This window comes from Vulpes vulpes, chromosome 10 (genome assembly GCF_048418805.1).
Source record: "Vulpes vulpes isolate BD-2025 chromosome 10, VulVul3, whole genome shotgun sequence".
Lineage (NCBI taxonomy): Eukaryota > Metazoa > Chordata > Mammalia > Carnivora > Canidae > Vulpes > Vulpes vulpes.
Window position 1 is genome coordinate 51180290 of NC_132789.1, and position 17225 is coordinate 51197514.

At 38.8% G+C, this 17225-nt stretch overlaps 1 protein-coding gene across 1 annotated transcript in view; it reads right to left on the reverse strand.

The window, feature by feature from the left end:
* Window positions 1-16832, reverse strand: part of CMPK1 (cytidine/uridine monophosphate kinase 1) — a 31641-nt gene extending 14809 nt beyond the window's left edge. Inside the window, exon 1 of the mRNA XM_025991879.2 lies at window positions 16525-16832. Within this exon, the coding sequence (XP_025847664.1) occupies window positions 16525-16695 (171 nt within the window). The 5' untranslated portion in view covers window positions 16696-16832. The remainder of the gene's footprint in view (window positions 1-16524) is intronic.
* Between the last annotated feature and the right edge of the window lie 393 nt (window positions 16833-17225).

The window sequence follows — 17225 nt, forward strand, 5'->3', positions numbered from 1 at the left end:
AGTATCGATATTAGCTATTACAACTAGAGGCAACTCCTTAAGAACATACTTCTGAAAACATGGTCTATACTGCTGGATTTAAGACCTACTATGAGACCTGCTAACTTCAGGGAGAAGCTAGACAAACATATTCAGGTTATTCCTGAAGCAAAGGCCAAAATAATCAGTGGCTAACCTACAAATTACATACCAATTAAGGAAAAGATCTACCAAACTGGCTCAACAGCATACAAATGTACACAAGAAAGGAGCAAAGTCAATAAATAACTACAGAGCAAGTATAGTATAACAAATGACAATTCAACCCACTATGCAAATAGTCTCAAAGGCAGAGGCTCCAAAAATTGGCATCAGAGATGTATTTGAATACATTTAAAAATTTATGAGAACAGGAATTTATCTTGCTTATAAACAAATAGATCAATATCTTACCAATCAACTAGCAATGACTAATTAGAAAATATACATTTTAAAAGGTCTTATTCAAAACAGCAATAAAAACAAATTTAGGATTATACCCAAAACTAACATACAAAAATTATATAAAGAAATTAGAAATCCTTAAAACCACTATCATAAAAAGAAAGCACTGGCATCCGGCTGACTCAACTGGAAGGGAGTATGATTCTTGATCGCGGGGTCATAAGCTCAAGCCCCACAATGGGCAGAGTTTACTTAAAAAAATAAATATTTAAAAAAAATAAGTAAAAAGAAGGCATTCTGTCCATCTGTGTTCCTGAATAGAAAGATGCAATACTGTAAATATTTTAAAATTACACAAGTTAATCTGAATTTATTGCAACTTCAATCAAAATTCAATTGGAATTAATTTTTTAATTAATGAACTGATTCTCAAGTTTATCAGACAGTATAAATGTGAAAGGAGAATGGCCAAACCTGAAAATAATTTTAACCACTAGAAGTGGGAACTTGTCTTACCATTTGGCATATTATAAAATTATAATAATTAAAACAGTAGGACACTAGTATTAAAATAGGCAAACAGAACAATGAAAGTCAACAGTCCAGAAACAGACCCAAGTGTAAATGGGAACTCAATAAGTGATAGACTTAGCATTTAAAAATCAGTAAGAGGAGTACCTGGCTGGCTCAGTCAGTAGAGCATACAACTTGATCTTAGGGTCGTGAGTTTGAGCACCACATTGGGCATAGAGATTACTTAAAAAAAAAAAAAAAAAAAAAAGTTTAAATAAATTTAAATGAAATTAAAAATCAAAGAGGAAAAGATTATCTATTAAATGATACTTGTGCAACTAGTTACCCACCTGGGAAAAAATTAAATCAGATTCCTACATCAAACTATATGTAAAACTAAAACAAAAACCCTATGACAGTATTAGAGAAAAATAATGTGCACCACTATTGCATCTCTGGCTCGGGTAGTGATCCCAGGGTCCTGGGATTGAGTCCCACGTCAGGCTCTCCACAGGGAACCTGCTTCTCCCTCTGCCTATGTCTCTGCCTCTTTCTGTCTTTCAAGAATAAATAAAATCTTTTAAAAAATAAAAATAAAAAAAAGAACCAAGTCAGCTAAGATTTGTTTGACCACATAAATAATAAAAACCTCAGAACAAAGAAAGATATCATAAATATAATCAAATAACAAGAGCCTAGAAGAAAATGTTCTTAACCATACAAAGGTGAAAGGGGGTAATACAGACTGTACATAAAGAGATCATACTAACAAATAAAAAAACCTCAATACAGAAATGGACAAAGGATAAAAATAAACAATTGACAGAAAAGAAGTAAAGAACAGATGCTCAATTTCACTGGTAATCATGAAAATGCAAATTAAAACAATGTGATTCCATTTTCTATTCATCAGATTGGTAAAATAATGGCAAGAATGGCTATGGCAAGAATGGAGGTGCAGGTGAGGGAAAACCGGCATCCTCATACTTTGTGGGAGTGTGAACTGGTTCAGCGTTTTTAAAGGGCAATGTAGCAGAATCTATCAGAATTTAAGTTTGCACATCCTCTGGCTCAGTACTTCTGTCTGTAAGAGCTGTAGTACTGAAACAGTCACAAATACACACAGACGTTCTGTATATGAATGTTCACAGCAGCATCATTTGTAAACAAATAGAAATGTTCACCAAAATACAAGTGGCTACACAGATCATTGTATTTATTACAAATGAAGTAGGCTATCTATATGGAAAGCTATCCAAGATACACTGGTAAACAAAAAAATACAAGTCACAAAATAGGCAACATGTATGCACTATGTGCACATGCATTATATCGGTGTATAGATACATCAAAAAAGGACCAGAGGGTTGTTTGGCTGGCTCAGTTGATAGAGTGAGCTACTCATGATCTCAGAATCGTGAGTTCAAGCCCCAGGTTGGGCATGGAATTTACATTTTTAAAAAAATAAGGACCAGAAAGACACACACACAAAAATTAATAAGTGATTATATAAGGAGTACCCTGAAGTTAAGGAGAACTTTCACTTTTACTTTATGTACTTTCAAAATGTTTGAATCTTTTATAATGTACATGCATACATATTAACTTTTTAAAGTTTTAATTGTATATGCTTTTATATAAAGCATGTATACTATCCACACATCTCTAATGGCAAATACCACAAAGAAAAATTAATATTGATTTAAATGTTTTATTAATACAAAATCCTTGGGTGTCTGGCTAGCTCAGTTGGTGGAGCATGAAACTCCTGATCTCGGGGTTATAAATTCGAGCTCCATGTTGGGTAGAGATTACTTAGAAATAAAAATCTAAAAAGAAAATGTACATATATATGTGTATACATAAGTATATGTATATATAAAATCCTAAGAAAACAGCAAGATGAAATTCAAAATAGCCTCACATTAAGGATAAAATCCCTATATAAAAAACATGTAATTTCAAGAAGAAAGAGAAACAGTACCTGTACAATCGAAAACTTTTAAAATTTAAAACTAAATCATTGTAGAGGATAGCAAAAACCAATTCAAATGTCTGAATAAAACTTTCTCTGGAAAGTGATCCATTTCTTAAACAAAAGAGAAACAGAAGTATAATATAGCAACACAAAAACATACTATGTGGGCATGAAGTCAAGAGTTATAGAAGGAGACAGAAAACAGTCCAGTTTTATAGCCTAGAAACAGATGGAAATTTAGAGACAACACTCAGTTGAGAGAATCCAAAAGGCACAGCAGCAAAGGTTTAAAAGGAAACATATTTCAATGAAGCCCCACTTTAGAAACTAGAATTCAAAATTATAAGCAAGTTGTTCTGGAAATGACACCTTCATGGCAAAGACAATATACTTGTACTACCTCTAGTCTACAGAATAACCCTTTGGAGCACTTTCAGAACTTTACTGTGCCAAGCAACCTCTTTCAATTGCATTTTCTGACATAATTAATCTTGCTTAACTTTAACAAAGAATCATCTTCATTTTAGTCCACCAACCTGTACAAATAGAAGAAAGTGTGAGCAAAACCATTATTTATTTGGCTGTAAAAGATAGTACATATTTTTAAATTTGGGGTGTATAAAATTTAGTTTCATTACATTTTGCTCAATTTAAAATTAAAGTCCACAAAACGAATAAATAAACAAAAAGCAGAATCAGATCTTCAAATACAGAGAATAAACTGATGGTTGCCAGAGGGATGGGGGATGAGCAAAATGGGTAATGGGAAGTGGGAGATACAGGCTTCTAGTTATGGAATGAGTAAGGTATGAGAACAGAAGATACAATATAGGGAAATGTGTCAATAATAATGTAATAGCATCATACAGTGACAGATGGTAGCTACACTTGCCATGAGCATAGCATAACCTTCAGAGATCCTGAATCACTATGTACACCTGAAACTAATATAACATTGTGCATCAACAATCAATCAAAGTCAGTCTAAGAATACACATTTTTGATGGCACAGCCATCAAAACCAAATCCTAGCCCAGCCTGGAATTCAATGTTGACCACAGAGAACTATACCCATTTCTATAATGTAGAGCAAAATATAAGGGACTCCCAGTTCTTGATTACAGCCTCATTTCTTCATATACGGGAAAAAGTGGTAAATGTATGGGAAATTTTATGGCAAATTTTCTTTCCTGCCATGACTATACAATAGGAAGAATGCTGGAAACCATTCTGCAAAATGAGCAACTCCTCTCACCCAGCCCAGTAGTCTGACTTACCGTGGCATCAACTATGCCTTACAATCAGTCAAGAAAGTAGTTAAGAATCTGTTACTCTCACTCTTCCTTTCCATCCACCACTACCCTCTCTCTCCTCCACCCCCTACTCTCAGTTCCAGGTGTAAGACATATACTTACCAGTTACCCTCTTTTTAAAACTTATCAGTCTTCTAATCTCTGCATCATAGGCAATAGAAAGCCTAATGTGCAAATCGTAAAGCCTCATCAAAATTAAGAAGTACTGTGCTTCCAAGGATACTATCAAAAAAATGAGAAGACAACCCACAGGATGAGAGAAAATATTTGCAAATCATATAGCTGGATAAAGGATTTGTATCTAAAATATGTAAACAACTTTATAACTCAATAATAAAAAAGATAACCCAATACAAAAAGGTAATTTTTAAAATGCAATATTCTAGGAAAAAAAGAAAGAAAAAACAATAACATCAAAGGACAAAGGATCCAAATACACATTTTTCCAAAGATATTCAAGTGACCAGTAAGCTTGAAAGCTTGAAAGTGGGAAAGCTGCTCAACATCACTAGTCACCAGGGAAATACAAATCAAAATCATAGTAAGATACCACTTCACGCCCACTGGAATAGCAAGAAAGGAAGAAAAAAAGAAAGAAAGAAAGAAAGAAAGAAAGAAAGAAAGAAAGAAAGAAAGAAAGAAAGAAAGAAAGAAAGAAAGAAAGAAAAAGAAAGAAAGAAAAGAAAAGAAAGGAAAAGAAAAGAGAAAAGAAAAGAAAAGAAAAGAAAAGAAAAGAAAAGAAAAGAAAAGAAAAGAAAAGAAAAGAAAAAACAGATAAGAAGTGTTGGCCAATACATCAAGAAATTAGAACCCTTATACCCTGAAGGTAGGAAAGTAAAGTGGTGTGGCCACTATGAGAAAGTCAAGCAGTTCCTCAAAAGGTTAAATATAACATGTGTGCACATAATCTATCTGACAAAGGCTTAATATCTAGAATAAAGAACTCCTATAACTGAACAACAAAAAGATAACTCAATTAAGAAATGGGTCAGGGACTTGAATAGACACCTCTTCAAAGATATACAAATGATCAACAAGTCCATGAAAGATGTTCATGCTACTCATGAGGGAAATGCAGATCAAAGCCACAATGAGATACCACTTCACAGTACTAGGATGGTTATAATTAAACAAACCAAAATAATTAAGTGTTGGTAAGGATGTGAAGAAATTGGAACCCTTATGCATTGCCGATGGGAATGTAAAAACGGTATAGCCACTGCGGAGAAGTTTGGCAGTTCCTCAACAAGTTAAACAGAATTATCATAGAACCCAGCAATTACATTCCTAGCTACACACCCAAAAGAATTCAAAACAGAGACTCAAACAGATGCTTGTATGTCAATGTTCATTGCAGTATGATTCACAATAGCCAAAAGGTAGAGAAGCAACCCTTGTCCCACAACAGATAAATGGAGAAACAAAATGTGATAAGGACAAACTATGAAACATCAGCCATAAAAAGGAATACAGTACTGACATGCTAATGTGTACAAACCTTGAAAACAGTATGCTAAAGTGAAATAAGCCAAACACAACAAGACAAATATTGTGATTCCACTTGTATGAAGAATACAAGATAGGCAAATTCATTAAGGGAGAAAGTAGATCAGAGGTTACCAGGGACTGAAAAAGGGAGGAATAGGGACTTAACGCTAAATGGCACAGTTTCTGTTTCTATATCAAATAAGTTTTAGAAAAGTGGTGATGGCTGTACAACATGGTGAATGCGATTAACACTGCTCAACTGTACATTTAAACTGGTTAAAATGAGAAATCTTGGTTGTATTTTACCACAATTTTAAAAAATTAACAATGTAATATTCCAAAGCCACTGAATTATACACTTCAAATGGGTGAATTGTTTGGTAGGTGAATTATATTTCAATGAAGTTATTTTTTAAAGAAACAATACAATTTCTGAAAAATCACAAACAATAAAATTTCCACAACAGGGAATTAATTAATTATGTAATGTATCTAATCTACATGGTATATTATTAAATAGATTACATGGTAAAAGTATATTTATTAATATGGTAATATGTTTATAATATTATAAGTGAAAAAAGCAGGAAACCTGTTTTCACTTATAATAGCACGAGCCAAAAAAAAAAAAAAAAAAAAAATAGCACGAGCCTACTAAAAAAAAGATGTCCAGAATAATACGTATGCCCCAAAATACTGATTGATGGTAGCTTTCTCTGGATGGTAAGATTACTGGTAATTTTTATACTTTTTTCTTTTTAAAGATTTTATTTATTTCAGAGAGAGAGCACAAGCAGGGGGGAGGGGAAGGGGGAGGAGAGACAGGCAGACTGCCCCCTGCGTGGGAAGCCCAATGTAGGGCTTGATCTCAGGACCCTGAGATCACGACCTGAGGTGGTCAGATGCCTAACTGAGTGAGCCATCCAGGCGCCCCTATACTCTTTTTATGTATCTATATTTTCTAAATTTTGTGTAATATGTCTATACTACTTGCATAATAAAAAAGTAACCAAAATAAAAAGCATGCACATCTTTAATAACAGGACTGTTAAGGTGTGTGTGTGTATACATATATACACACACACACCTTAACAGTGTGTTATACAGCATTAGCTCGACACTTAACCCATCATTAGGTCATTAGCTCCATTTGGCATCTAATCATCTATTTTCAATAAATAGCATTTATACTATAAACTTCCTTAAATCCACCACCCTTTCTAGGAATTTTAAATGTAAGCTAACTCCAAATATTTTCTCTAAGTAGAAAGATCTTTCATATTCCATAGACTCTAAAATACCATACTAGATTTTCTAAAATTTATAAACTGATTAGTGAGCAATCACTTCCTATGTTATAGCAAACAAAGAATATAATGCTTTCCAAAACTATTTTTATCCAAATTATTTTTTTATTTCTTTTTTATAGATCTTTTCTAAAATAAGTGTCACGTACTCGGCCAAATGTTATAGAAGCATCATCTCATTTCACCTTCCTAACAACTCAGTGAGTTCGGCATACAGAATCACAAAAGTTAGTGAAAATAACTGTAGGTGGTAGACAGAGATTAAAACCAATGTCTGACTCCAAAGTCTAGATGCTTTCTAATTCCATGCTTTCTTGTAAGAAAGTTGGTCCTAATATCCCATTTCTTACATATTCGTAACTTTAAAAATACATACATACACAATTCTATTTCAGAAAGCTATTTCTTTTCCCATCTTATACATTGTTATCAGCCTAAAGATCTATGTAAACATAAAATACATGGGAATTTATTAAACACAATTGCTTGGTGCTCATAATTCATACAACACAAATGGCACAGAAGGTATACCTATTCAGAGGGACTGGATAATTTATCTCTGAGTGTGACTACACATGGATCACTGAAGTCTTGGGATACAGATTTGTTTCAGGGTTGGCAAGACCACCTACTTCTATCCATCTCCTTTTACAAAAGAGAACATTGAGATAAACTGCCTTGCCAGTTAGTGGAGAGGAAAAAAAGCACCTGAACCCAAGTCTCCTGACTATTAATCCACAGTAGGCATTTGGGGCAATTCCTCGGTGACAGACACAGAGAGACAGTCTTTTGCCTTCAAGCTACTTATTGCCTTTAAATAATAGAATCTGCTGGTAGAAATTAAAAAGGAAACTTCAACTTGATATACTTTATCATTTGGTTGTATCCTACCATATGGATGAAGAGGAGAACTTTATCCATACACAAAGAGCCAGGCATATCAGTCAGATTTTGACCATCCTTGTTTCACTCTTGCCTTTGAGACCGCCACCACTTCTGACACTGTTACCATTTCCACTTGCCTCATCTAATAATTACTAAGTAAGTAGCAAATAAAATATTCTACAATTTAAAAACCTAAATCAGCCATTAAGTTAATTCCCAATTACATAATCAAAACATCTGGCCTGTCTCTATTCCCTGTAGACACCAAGAAAATACTAATTTATGTTATCTACCTAAACCATACATAATTGGGATGCCTAGGTGGCTCAGTGGTTGAGCATCTGCCTTCGACTCAGAGCGTGATACAGGTGAGTGTCTCCCCCCCACCCCCCGCCTCATGCTCCCAACAGGGAGCTTACTTCTCCCTCTGCCTATGTCTCTGCCTCTCTCTGTGTGTCCCTCATGAATAAGTAAATAAAATCTAAAAAATAGATAAATAAACCATACATAATTATAAACGTGTATCTTATCCGTTAAATTAAACATAATACTTTCCAACAGCACATACCAGTGATGAATACATCACAGAAATTCCAAAGAGAAAGTAAGCAGGGCAGCAGTCTTTTGTGTAGCCCCAAGTTAAGCATATTTAATTGTTTGTTGATAAAAGATACACCCTAATGATGAATAAAACCAACTTATGGGTCTTCTGGAGAAGACTGATGGAAACCAGGCATGGAACATGATTCATAGGACCCAGTCCCTCAAAGTGAAAGTTTCTGAGAATGGTAGGTAGCAACTCATGCTTTTTCCTTTACCAAAGTAATAATGTTTTGTTAGTTTTATTTACCAAGCAGCATAAAATTGTTGGCAAACAATATGTTCACTCATACCTGTTCTCTATTAAATTCTAAGTGCTCTTATCACATGTTTAGTCTGTAAAAATGTTCTTAATTGTCAAGTTAAAGTAATAGAAATGTTAGAGCAGATACATTTTCATAGGCAATTGGGCTAAAAGTATTAGCTTTAAGGTTAACAAGAGTCAGTGTGATCAAGCCAACATGATATGAAGAATAAGACAGTCATCCCCCCACGTCCACCCTTCTCCTCTCACCTGATCTAAAAATCCCACTACTAGAGCAACTTCTCACGGTCCTGGGACTAAACCCTGCGTAGGGCTCCCTGCTCAGTGGGGAGTCGGCTTCTCCCTCTCCCCCCCACTTCATGCTCTCACTCTCTCAATTAAATAAATAAACCCTTAAAAAAAAAAAAGGCTAACATTTATATAGTTTACCACATGTCTGATACTGCTCTCAGAACTTTACATATATTAGCTCATTTAATCTGTACAACACTCCTGTATATTATTATTCCCATTTTACAGATGAGGAAATTTAAGCAGAGAGATTAAATGAGTTGGCTGAGGTCACACACACACACACACACACACACACACACACACGGTAGGTATTAGGATGAAATTCAAACCCAGGCAGTCTCAATATAGAATCTGAACACTACATATTGCCTAATAGACAATACATAGGTATGACTCTTCGACATTAATTCATATCCTTTCAATTCTTCTTCAGTTTAATGACTAAGAATGTAGCTACTTGTACCAAAATGCACCCAAAGTGTAGCTACTTAGACTCACTGCTCTAAGCATTTCCTTCATGACTATTTAAGGATAATAAGCAGAGTAGGCAAGGGGGGGGGGGGGGTGCTAACTTACACAAATAATATGCATTAGGCACTCTGCCAGACATTTTATTACATATGTTCTTTTGGTTAATCCTCATAAACACCATGAAAAGTAGATTAATATCCCAAATTTTCAGTAGAACTAAAAAGCAAAAATTTAAGTAACTCACCAAGGGGCAGGCACCCAGGTCTAAATGGCTTCAAAATCTACTTAAATGTTTACTGAGCATCTATTTATGCCAGATATCCTGCTGGGCACTAAAAATATGAAAGTAAATCAGAAATTCAAGGTTCTTCACCCATTCACATAGTCTTTGGGGTTCCCGGATCCAATTCTAACTTGAGGGACAGATTCCCTCACAAAGCAAATAATTCTCTAACACCAGCAGTGTCTGAGAATTCAACTCAATTCTGACAGTATCTACCCAGAAGATATTGTCAGCTTACACAGGTTAAAGGTTCAGTCCTACAAGACTGCCCCCTCACCACCACCACTTCAGGGACCAGTCCCAAGTCAAAGGTATTGCCTGTACTTCTGACCAACTGGCTATAAATCAGAGGGCCCCACGACCCCCTTTGGGTGTAAGTTGCTAGAATGGCTCACAGAACTCAGAGAAACATTTTACTAACTAGATCACTGGTTTACTGAAAATAGGATGTAACTCAGGAACAGCCAAAGGCACAGAGCTTCCATGCCCACTCCATGCAAGTGTCTCCCCCTAAATCTCCACGTGTTCACCAACGCAGAAGCATTCTGAACCCTGTCCTCCATTTTTTTTTTTTTTTTGGAAGTTTCATTACATAATCATGATTGATTAAATCACTGGCTACTGGCAACTGATTAAAACATCCAGGCTCACTGTCCTCCCTGGAGGTAAGGGGAAAAGGTGAGACTGAAAGTTCCAACCCCCAGATCACATGGTGGGTTTACCTCGCAACCAAACATCCCCCTTCCTTAGGCAGGGTCCAAACCCCACCTCCTTAACCTAACAAGGAACACTTTTGTAACTCTCAACACTTAGGAAATTCCAAGGGTTTTTGGGAGCTATTTAAGTCAGGAAATGTGGACAAAGATCACAAGTTGTTTCACTATACCTAAGTATTGTTCAGATCTAATTACTTAACAAATTAGAATGGTACACCTATGCTACTATATATTTCTTTTGGACTACAGTAGTTGTGAAAAAATTACTGAGATACTAAGAGCACCATGAACTGAGAATGTTTGGGAATCTCCGTATAAAACTAAGATCTGAAAGATGAGCATTTTTTAAAAAAGATTTTATTTCTTTATTCGTGAAAGACATAGAGAGAGAGAGAGAGAGAGGCAGAGATACAGGCAGAGGGAGAAGCAGGCTCCAAGACCGACGCGGGACCCGATCCCGGGACTCCAGGATCACGCCCTGGGCCAAAGGCAGGCGCCAAACCGCTGAGCCACCCAGGGATCCCCCAAGATGAGCAAGCATTTTAAACACCAGGCAGGAGGAGTAAAAGACAGGTCCCACCCTTGGAGACATTACAATACAGTTCAGAAAGCAAACTAAAAGATAAAGTTGTGTTAAAGCAATGTAATGTTAAACTTTAATATTTGCAAAACTTTTAAATATTTTTTCTCATATAATTCTATTAAGTGTGTGTCTATCTCCATAAATTGAAAGCCCCTAGAAGCCTATATCCCTATACACAGATACATCACACAGTCTTTATTCAGGAAGTGTTTTCTGGGTCAATCTCTTTTCTCAGAAATGAAACCTCCAATTACCCTATTCAAGGGTAACTCTGCTTTAAGTATTCTCTCCCCCACATCTCCCAGCTTCTTGCCTATTGTCCTTCAAAATTGATTTCAGACATATCATCTACCTTGGGAAGACCTCCTTGACCCACTAAATTTGACTAGACTAAAATTTAAATGTTTCCTTACCTAAATGGTATATTTAGTACATTTGTATCATAGGACTTACCACTTTGTTCTATAGTAGTCACCAATTAACTTCCTTACCCCCATACTAACTGTAAGGTTTCAACAGTAGGACCTGTAACTTATTCATCTCAGCAACAATCACAATCCCTAGCTCTCAAAAAACTAAATAAATGACAAGTAAAAGGTAATCTTTAAAATTATGCCTTTTTACTTTTATATACTTACTGAAAAAAATGAGGAATTTACAAATTTGCAAAAATTAAAGTGACGGATAACCATCCTGTGCTAATAAGGAACCATACACTGCTGATAGAAATCTAATAAGTATAATGTTTTTGAAAAGTATTGACAATTAATTATCAATTAAAATAAAAATATGCATATCCTCTGACTCAGCAATCCTACTTTTAGGACTTAACTTACAAAGAAAGTATCCATATGCAATGTCATATTTACAAGGAAGTTTTTTAAAGTACTGTTTGCAATAGTAAAACAATTCCTGAAGACTATCCTCAATGTCCATCAATGGGGAATGGTACACCTATGCTACAGAACATGAATATGAATATTATGGAATATTCACAGCAACTAATAGAATAAATTAAATATATATGTAAAGACCTGAAAAGATATCCACAATACATTCAGTAGAAAATAGAAGAATCCCATCTGGAGGTGAAAAAAAACATATACACTGGCATTTTTATTTCTAAGAATATTGAGAAAGAGATGCGGAAGCAATTAAAATTAGACAGCTAATATGAGTAACATCAGAATTAGAGGTGTTTAGCTTTTCCCAACCAAGTACATAAAAGGAGCAAGCTTTCAAAAGTAATGATAGTAATATCTCAATATATTCTCCCCTCCTACAAGTTCTTAACAACAACAACAAAAAAAATTCTGTTACAATCAGCTTTAATAAAAAGGTGGTACTTCAGAAGAGTCGGGAATTCTGTGGACTACCTCTTTTACAGATAATTTAAACTTTCTATTAATATATATATATGTATGTATATATATATAAACCAACCTATTTCTTACTCTATCCTATTCCACCAAAAGGAGAAAAAGACCTAATTAAACAAGGTTCAGTGGATCTTCCTATCTAATTTCTTCTATGAACCATAATCTGCTTTAGGGATTTGCAATCAGGAGCTTGGTTTTAGAACACTCAGCAGATTTTCACAACCATACTTTTTATTCAGTGAGAGTAAGCAAAAGTGTTACATAAGAAATCTGAGTATGGGGCAGCCCAGGTGGCTCAGCGGTTTAGCGCCGCCTTCAGCCCAGGGCGTGATCCTGGAGACCCAGGATCAAGTCCCATGTAGGGCTCCCTGCATGGAGCCTGCTTCTCCCTCTGCCTGTGTCTTTGCCTGTGTCTCTGCCTCTCTCTCTCTCTCTCTCTCTCTCACTCACTCTCTCTGTTTCTCATAAATAAATAAAGAAAAAAAGAAAAAAAAAGAAATCTGAGTATGACAGCTGAGTCTCATTCAAACGTTTCCGTCCTGAAATTGGGAGAGCTAACTGCTACTTGGGCGCCCCCTGGGGACCAAACTTTAAAACTTCTTACATCTCAGGACAAACCAGGGTCCTCTAAAACTACTGACTCAAAAAAATACTTATTGAGCCCTTAATATGTGCCAGGCACAATGTTCAGCACTGGAAACACAGAGGTAAATAAAATCAACTTTCTTATTTCTACATGCTTAAAGTTAATACTATCCCAAAATTTCTAAGCACGGTAGGTAGGAAGACCATACGAAGTATGAGTTACCCATATAGGCCCTGGAGAGAGTTATGACACAAAATGACAAGAATGCTTTTGGGGTTCTGAAGAAAGCAATTTGGCATGGAGATAAGCTTTAGCGTAGATTGTTTATGTATGCAAATCTTTAAAAAAGGAGGAGGTTTAAGTATCCTTCCAGCTAACACATGCAAAATTGTGGTTATTTTGAAAGACAAATTTAGGTTATGGCACCAAAATTTTTCTTGGGCCAAAACATTATAAATAAAGCTTAATTTTAGAAATTAAAAAAATTACACAGATTCTCCATCTTGATTTTTTAGTAACAAGTTATTCCACAATAACTCTAAGCACTTAACTAATGAAAGGATTGCACTAATTTAGAAAACGGCTAATTTTCAAAGACAAATGGAGTACAAGAGGCCACAGATTTAGAAGCCATTAATCAGAAAATAAAACTGAGGACCAGTACAAACAAAAGGGTGAAGTCAAACCCCAAATCTCCCTCAAATCCTCCCTTCCCAGTTCAGAACACTTGCAGAAGATACTATATCAGATTTGCCTTTTCTTCCGTAAGGTCTAGGAGAGTAAGTAGCAGAGGTAACTCACCTCAAGGAAGGGAGGGAGGGAGGGAAGAGATGGAAGGAAGAGAGAAAAGAAATAGTAAGTACATACAGACATACAAACCAGCTTCCCTCCCATTATACCCTCATCACTAACTGCAATGCCCCAGGACATTGGAGGGCCAGATATTCTCAGATTCTATAGCCAGGCCCAAATAGGTACTTCTGGCAGGCTGAGTTGGAAATCAATGTAATTCCCCATCTCCCCAAATTGTATTTCAGCCATATTTCAGGTACTCTGTGAACTAAATTAGCACTGGCATGATAGACAGGAAATTTAAACTTGACTTATAGAACTTTTTCTGTACAGAAAAAAACTTAGTCCCCAAAATTACAATTGTTTAGGATTCAGTTTATATTTGCCTATGAAATAAAATATTGAGTCAAAATACAAAAGACTCATGGGGGGGGGGGAACCCTCTGACTTAACATTCATAGACATTCCACGGTTTAATTTAGTCAGCGAGGAGGTAGCAATTGCTAAATTATAAACTATTTTGAATTTGTCTAAATCAACTTGTTTATGGCAATTGGAATCAAGAGCAACTATTTTCATGAAAGAAGATGACAATTTAAAACAATTTAAGCTCATATAATTGCCAAAATATTAAAGAATAATACAGTATGAAACATTTAATCATGCAAGTCTTCTAGTTGGTAATTAACAGACTTAAAACATTATCAGCCATTACTGAACAGAGTAAAGAATACTAGCTACAGAATGTGTAGATTATTTTTAAAGCAGTGGAGTAATTTGAGTATTATTAGTTTAGATGTAGATATTTAAAACCAGGTCATGATTCAGAAACAAAATATTTAAATGAATTCAAATATAGGTTTCAGTCACAAACCAATTTTTAAAGTAATACAGCTTCAAAGTATAAATAACCAACGTCAAAAATTAAGAACAGGAAGTCTAAAATGGAGAAAAAAGTCTGCATCTATGTGTGCCAGATATCTGACCTTATTTAATATTCACAAATACCACAGTAGATAGGTATTATTTCTCTCTTTTCACAGAGGAAGCCAGCTAAATGTAACAACTTCTCTGGGACTAAAACAGTAAATGGGGGGTTGCCTGGCTGGCTCAGTCTGTAGACCTTGCCACTCTTGATCTCCAGGTTGTGAGTTCAAGCTCCAGGTTGAGTGTACCGATTACTCAAAAATAAATAAAATCTTAAAAACCAAAACAAAACAAAAAAAAAATAGTAAACAGCAGAGTTAGGATTTAAACCCATGTCTGTTTGACTCTGAAATCTTTTCTCCTTCCCCTATCATACCATATACATGTATTTCATATATTAAAAGCAAACAAACCTGAAATCATCCGATTGCCACTTGTCTTAAAAAGTTAAAAGAACCAATAAAAATAAGAAAAAAAAATTTTTTTTGATCGATTTAGCTCCACTTTTACTCCTAAAAATGATCAAGACATCTGTAAAATAGCGATGAAGTAGATGTTACCATTTGACTTTCTTTGGGCGTTCTTTAGAGAATAAAATATAGGACAGGGGTGGATTGTATGAACACAGGAGAGGAGTGAAAGCCCGAAGGTAACGCTGTAAGCCAAGTCCTGGAACGGAGGAGGGCATTATTTTAGAAGTTCTGGGTCACGCCTTGTGTGGTCACCGAGTGTCACAGGGGTTGTCTGGGTGTTCTACAGGACCACTCGTTTCTAGATATCCTCTGTTTTCCTTTACCTCCAATTTCATTCCCCGGATTCGCCAATAAAGCCTTTCTCCTCAGTGTCACTGCGGCTAAGCACGTTTATCTGTTTGAAAAATAACAGAATTGAACCGGTAACCCTAACACGTCGTGAAGCGACAACAAAGAAAGTACGCAATCTTAGCGCTGGGAGGTATTTTACGCTGAGCTTAAATCTGGTGCACAGCCTTAGGGTCGAGAGCGCAAAGGGGAGTCGGAGGGAGGAGGGGGCTCGGCGGCGGCTGGAGCGGGGCCGGAGCGGGGCGGGAGGCTGCAGCCTGAACTCCTACCCCGCGGCTCGGCTTTTCCACCGCACGAATCCCGGCTGCGCCTCGGAGCTGCTGCGGCCACGGCCGGGGCCAGCACAGCGCCGCGGGCACATCGCCGCGTCCCCGGGGTTCCTCCCAGGGCTGACACCGGGCTTCGCAGAGGGCGCGCGGGCAGGGGTGGAGGGGAGGAGCCGGCCCCGCCGCCGGACAGCCGCGAGCGCACACCGCCTCTGACCTACCCCGCCCGCGCTCCCGCTGCCCGCACCCACCTCCCACCAGCCACACGCGGACCTCGGCGCGCCGGGGGCGGGGGGGCCCGGAGGCTGATCCTCCCGGATCCCCTTCCCAGCCCACTCTCCAGACGAACTTGGTCCCCAAATTGTAAGGAAAGAGGGGCGCGGGAACAAAGCGACCCCAAGCGGTCCCCCTCCATTCTGGGCGCCCCCGAGGCGGGGGGACGTGGACTACGAGTCCCGACAGGCCGCGCGCCTCAGGACCCTCGACCACCGCCACGCGGGCGCCGCAAGGGTCGCCGGGACTCGTAGTCCGCGGAGACCGGGGCTCCGGGGGGCGCGGACCGCCCGGCGCGGCGGGACGGGCCGACCCGGCGTCCGGTCAAGCCCAGGGAGCGCGCCAGCTGCCCGGGCCTCACCTCGACGATGCGGGCGCACTGGGTCCCCTTGCCGGCGCCAGGACCGCCGAGGACGAACACGACCAGCGGTTTCATGAGGCGGCGAGGGCAGAGGAAAAGCGGCGGGCGGGTCAGCAGCGGGAAGCTAAGGCCCAGGACGTGCAGCAGCCTGCGGCCGCAGCGGCTCAGCATACACCGCGTCTCCGCCCGACGCCGAGGAGAGCTGACAGCGGCCCGGCCGGCGGCGGCGCGGGGCGGGGCGGGGGCAAGGGGGCGGGCCCAGTTGGCGACCGCCACCGCCCCGCCGCCGTGGCTGCCGAGGCGTCCGCGCCGCGGCCGGAAGGGGCGGGGCTTCCGCTGCCCGCCCCGCGCCTGCGCTCGGGCGCTCCTGTGCGGGCTCGCGTCCCCCCGGTCCCCGCCCCGCCGGCCCTTCATCCCCGCTGGCCGGGCGGTGGGTGTGCGGCTGCTGCGTGGGTCGCCGTCCGCGGCGGGCCTGAGCCCGAGTCTGCCGCGCGGCGCGCGGGAGAGAGAACCTAGTGTCTACGCGGGACGGGGGTGGGCCGCCGAGCTGGACAGGCCAACCTGGAAGGGGTGGATGACAGACAAGGAGGAGGGAAGAAATAGCCGTACAGGCGTTGCAGGAAAAAAGCGGAAGAATAAGGAGGGATGGATGTCCCTGGGCGCGCGCAGTCCGAGAGAGCCTCTGCAGAGGTGACCTTTAA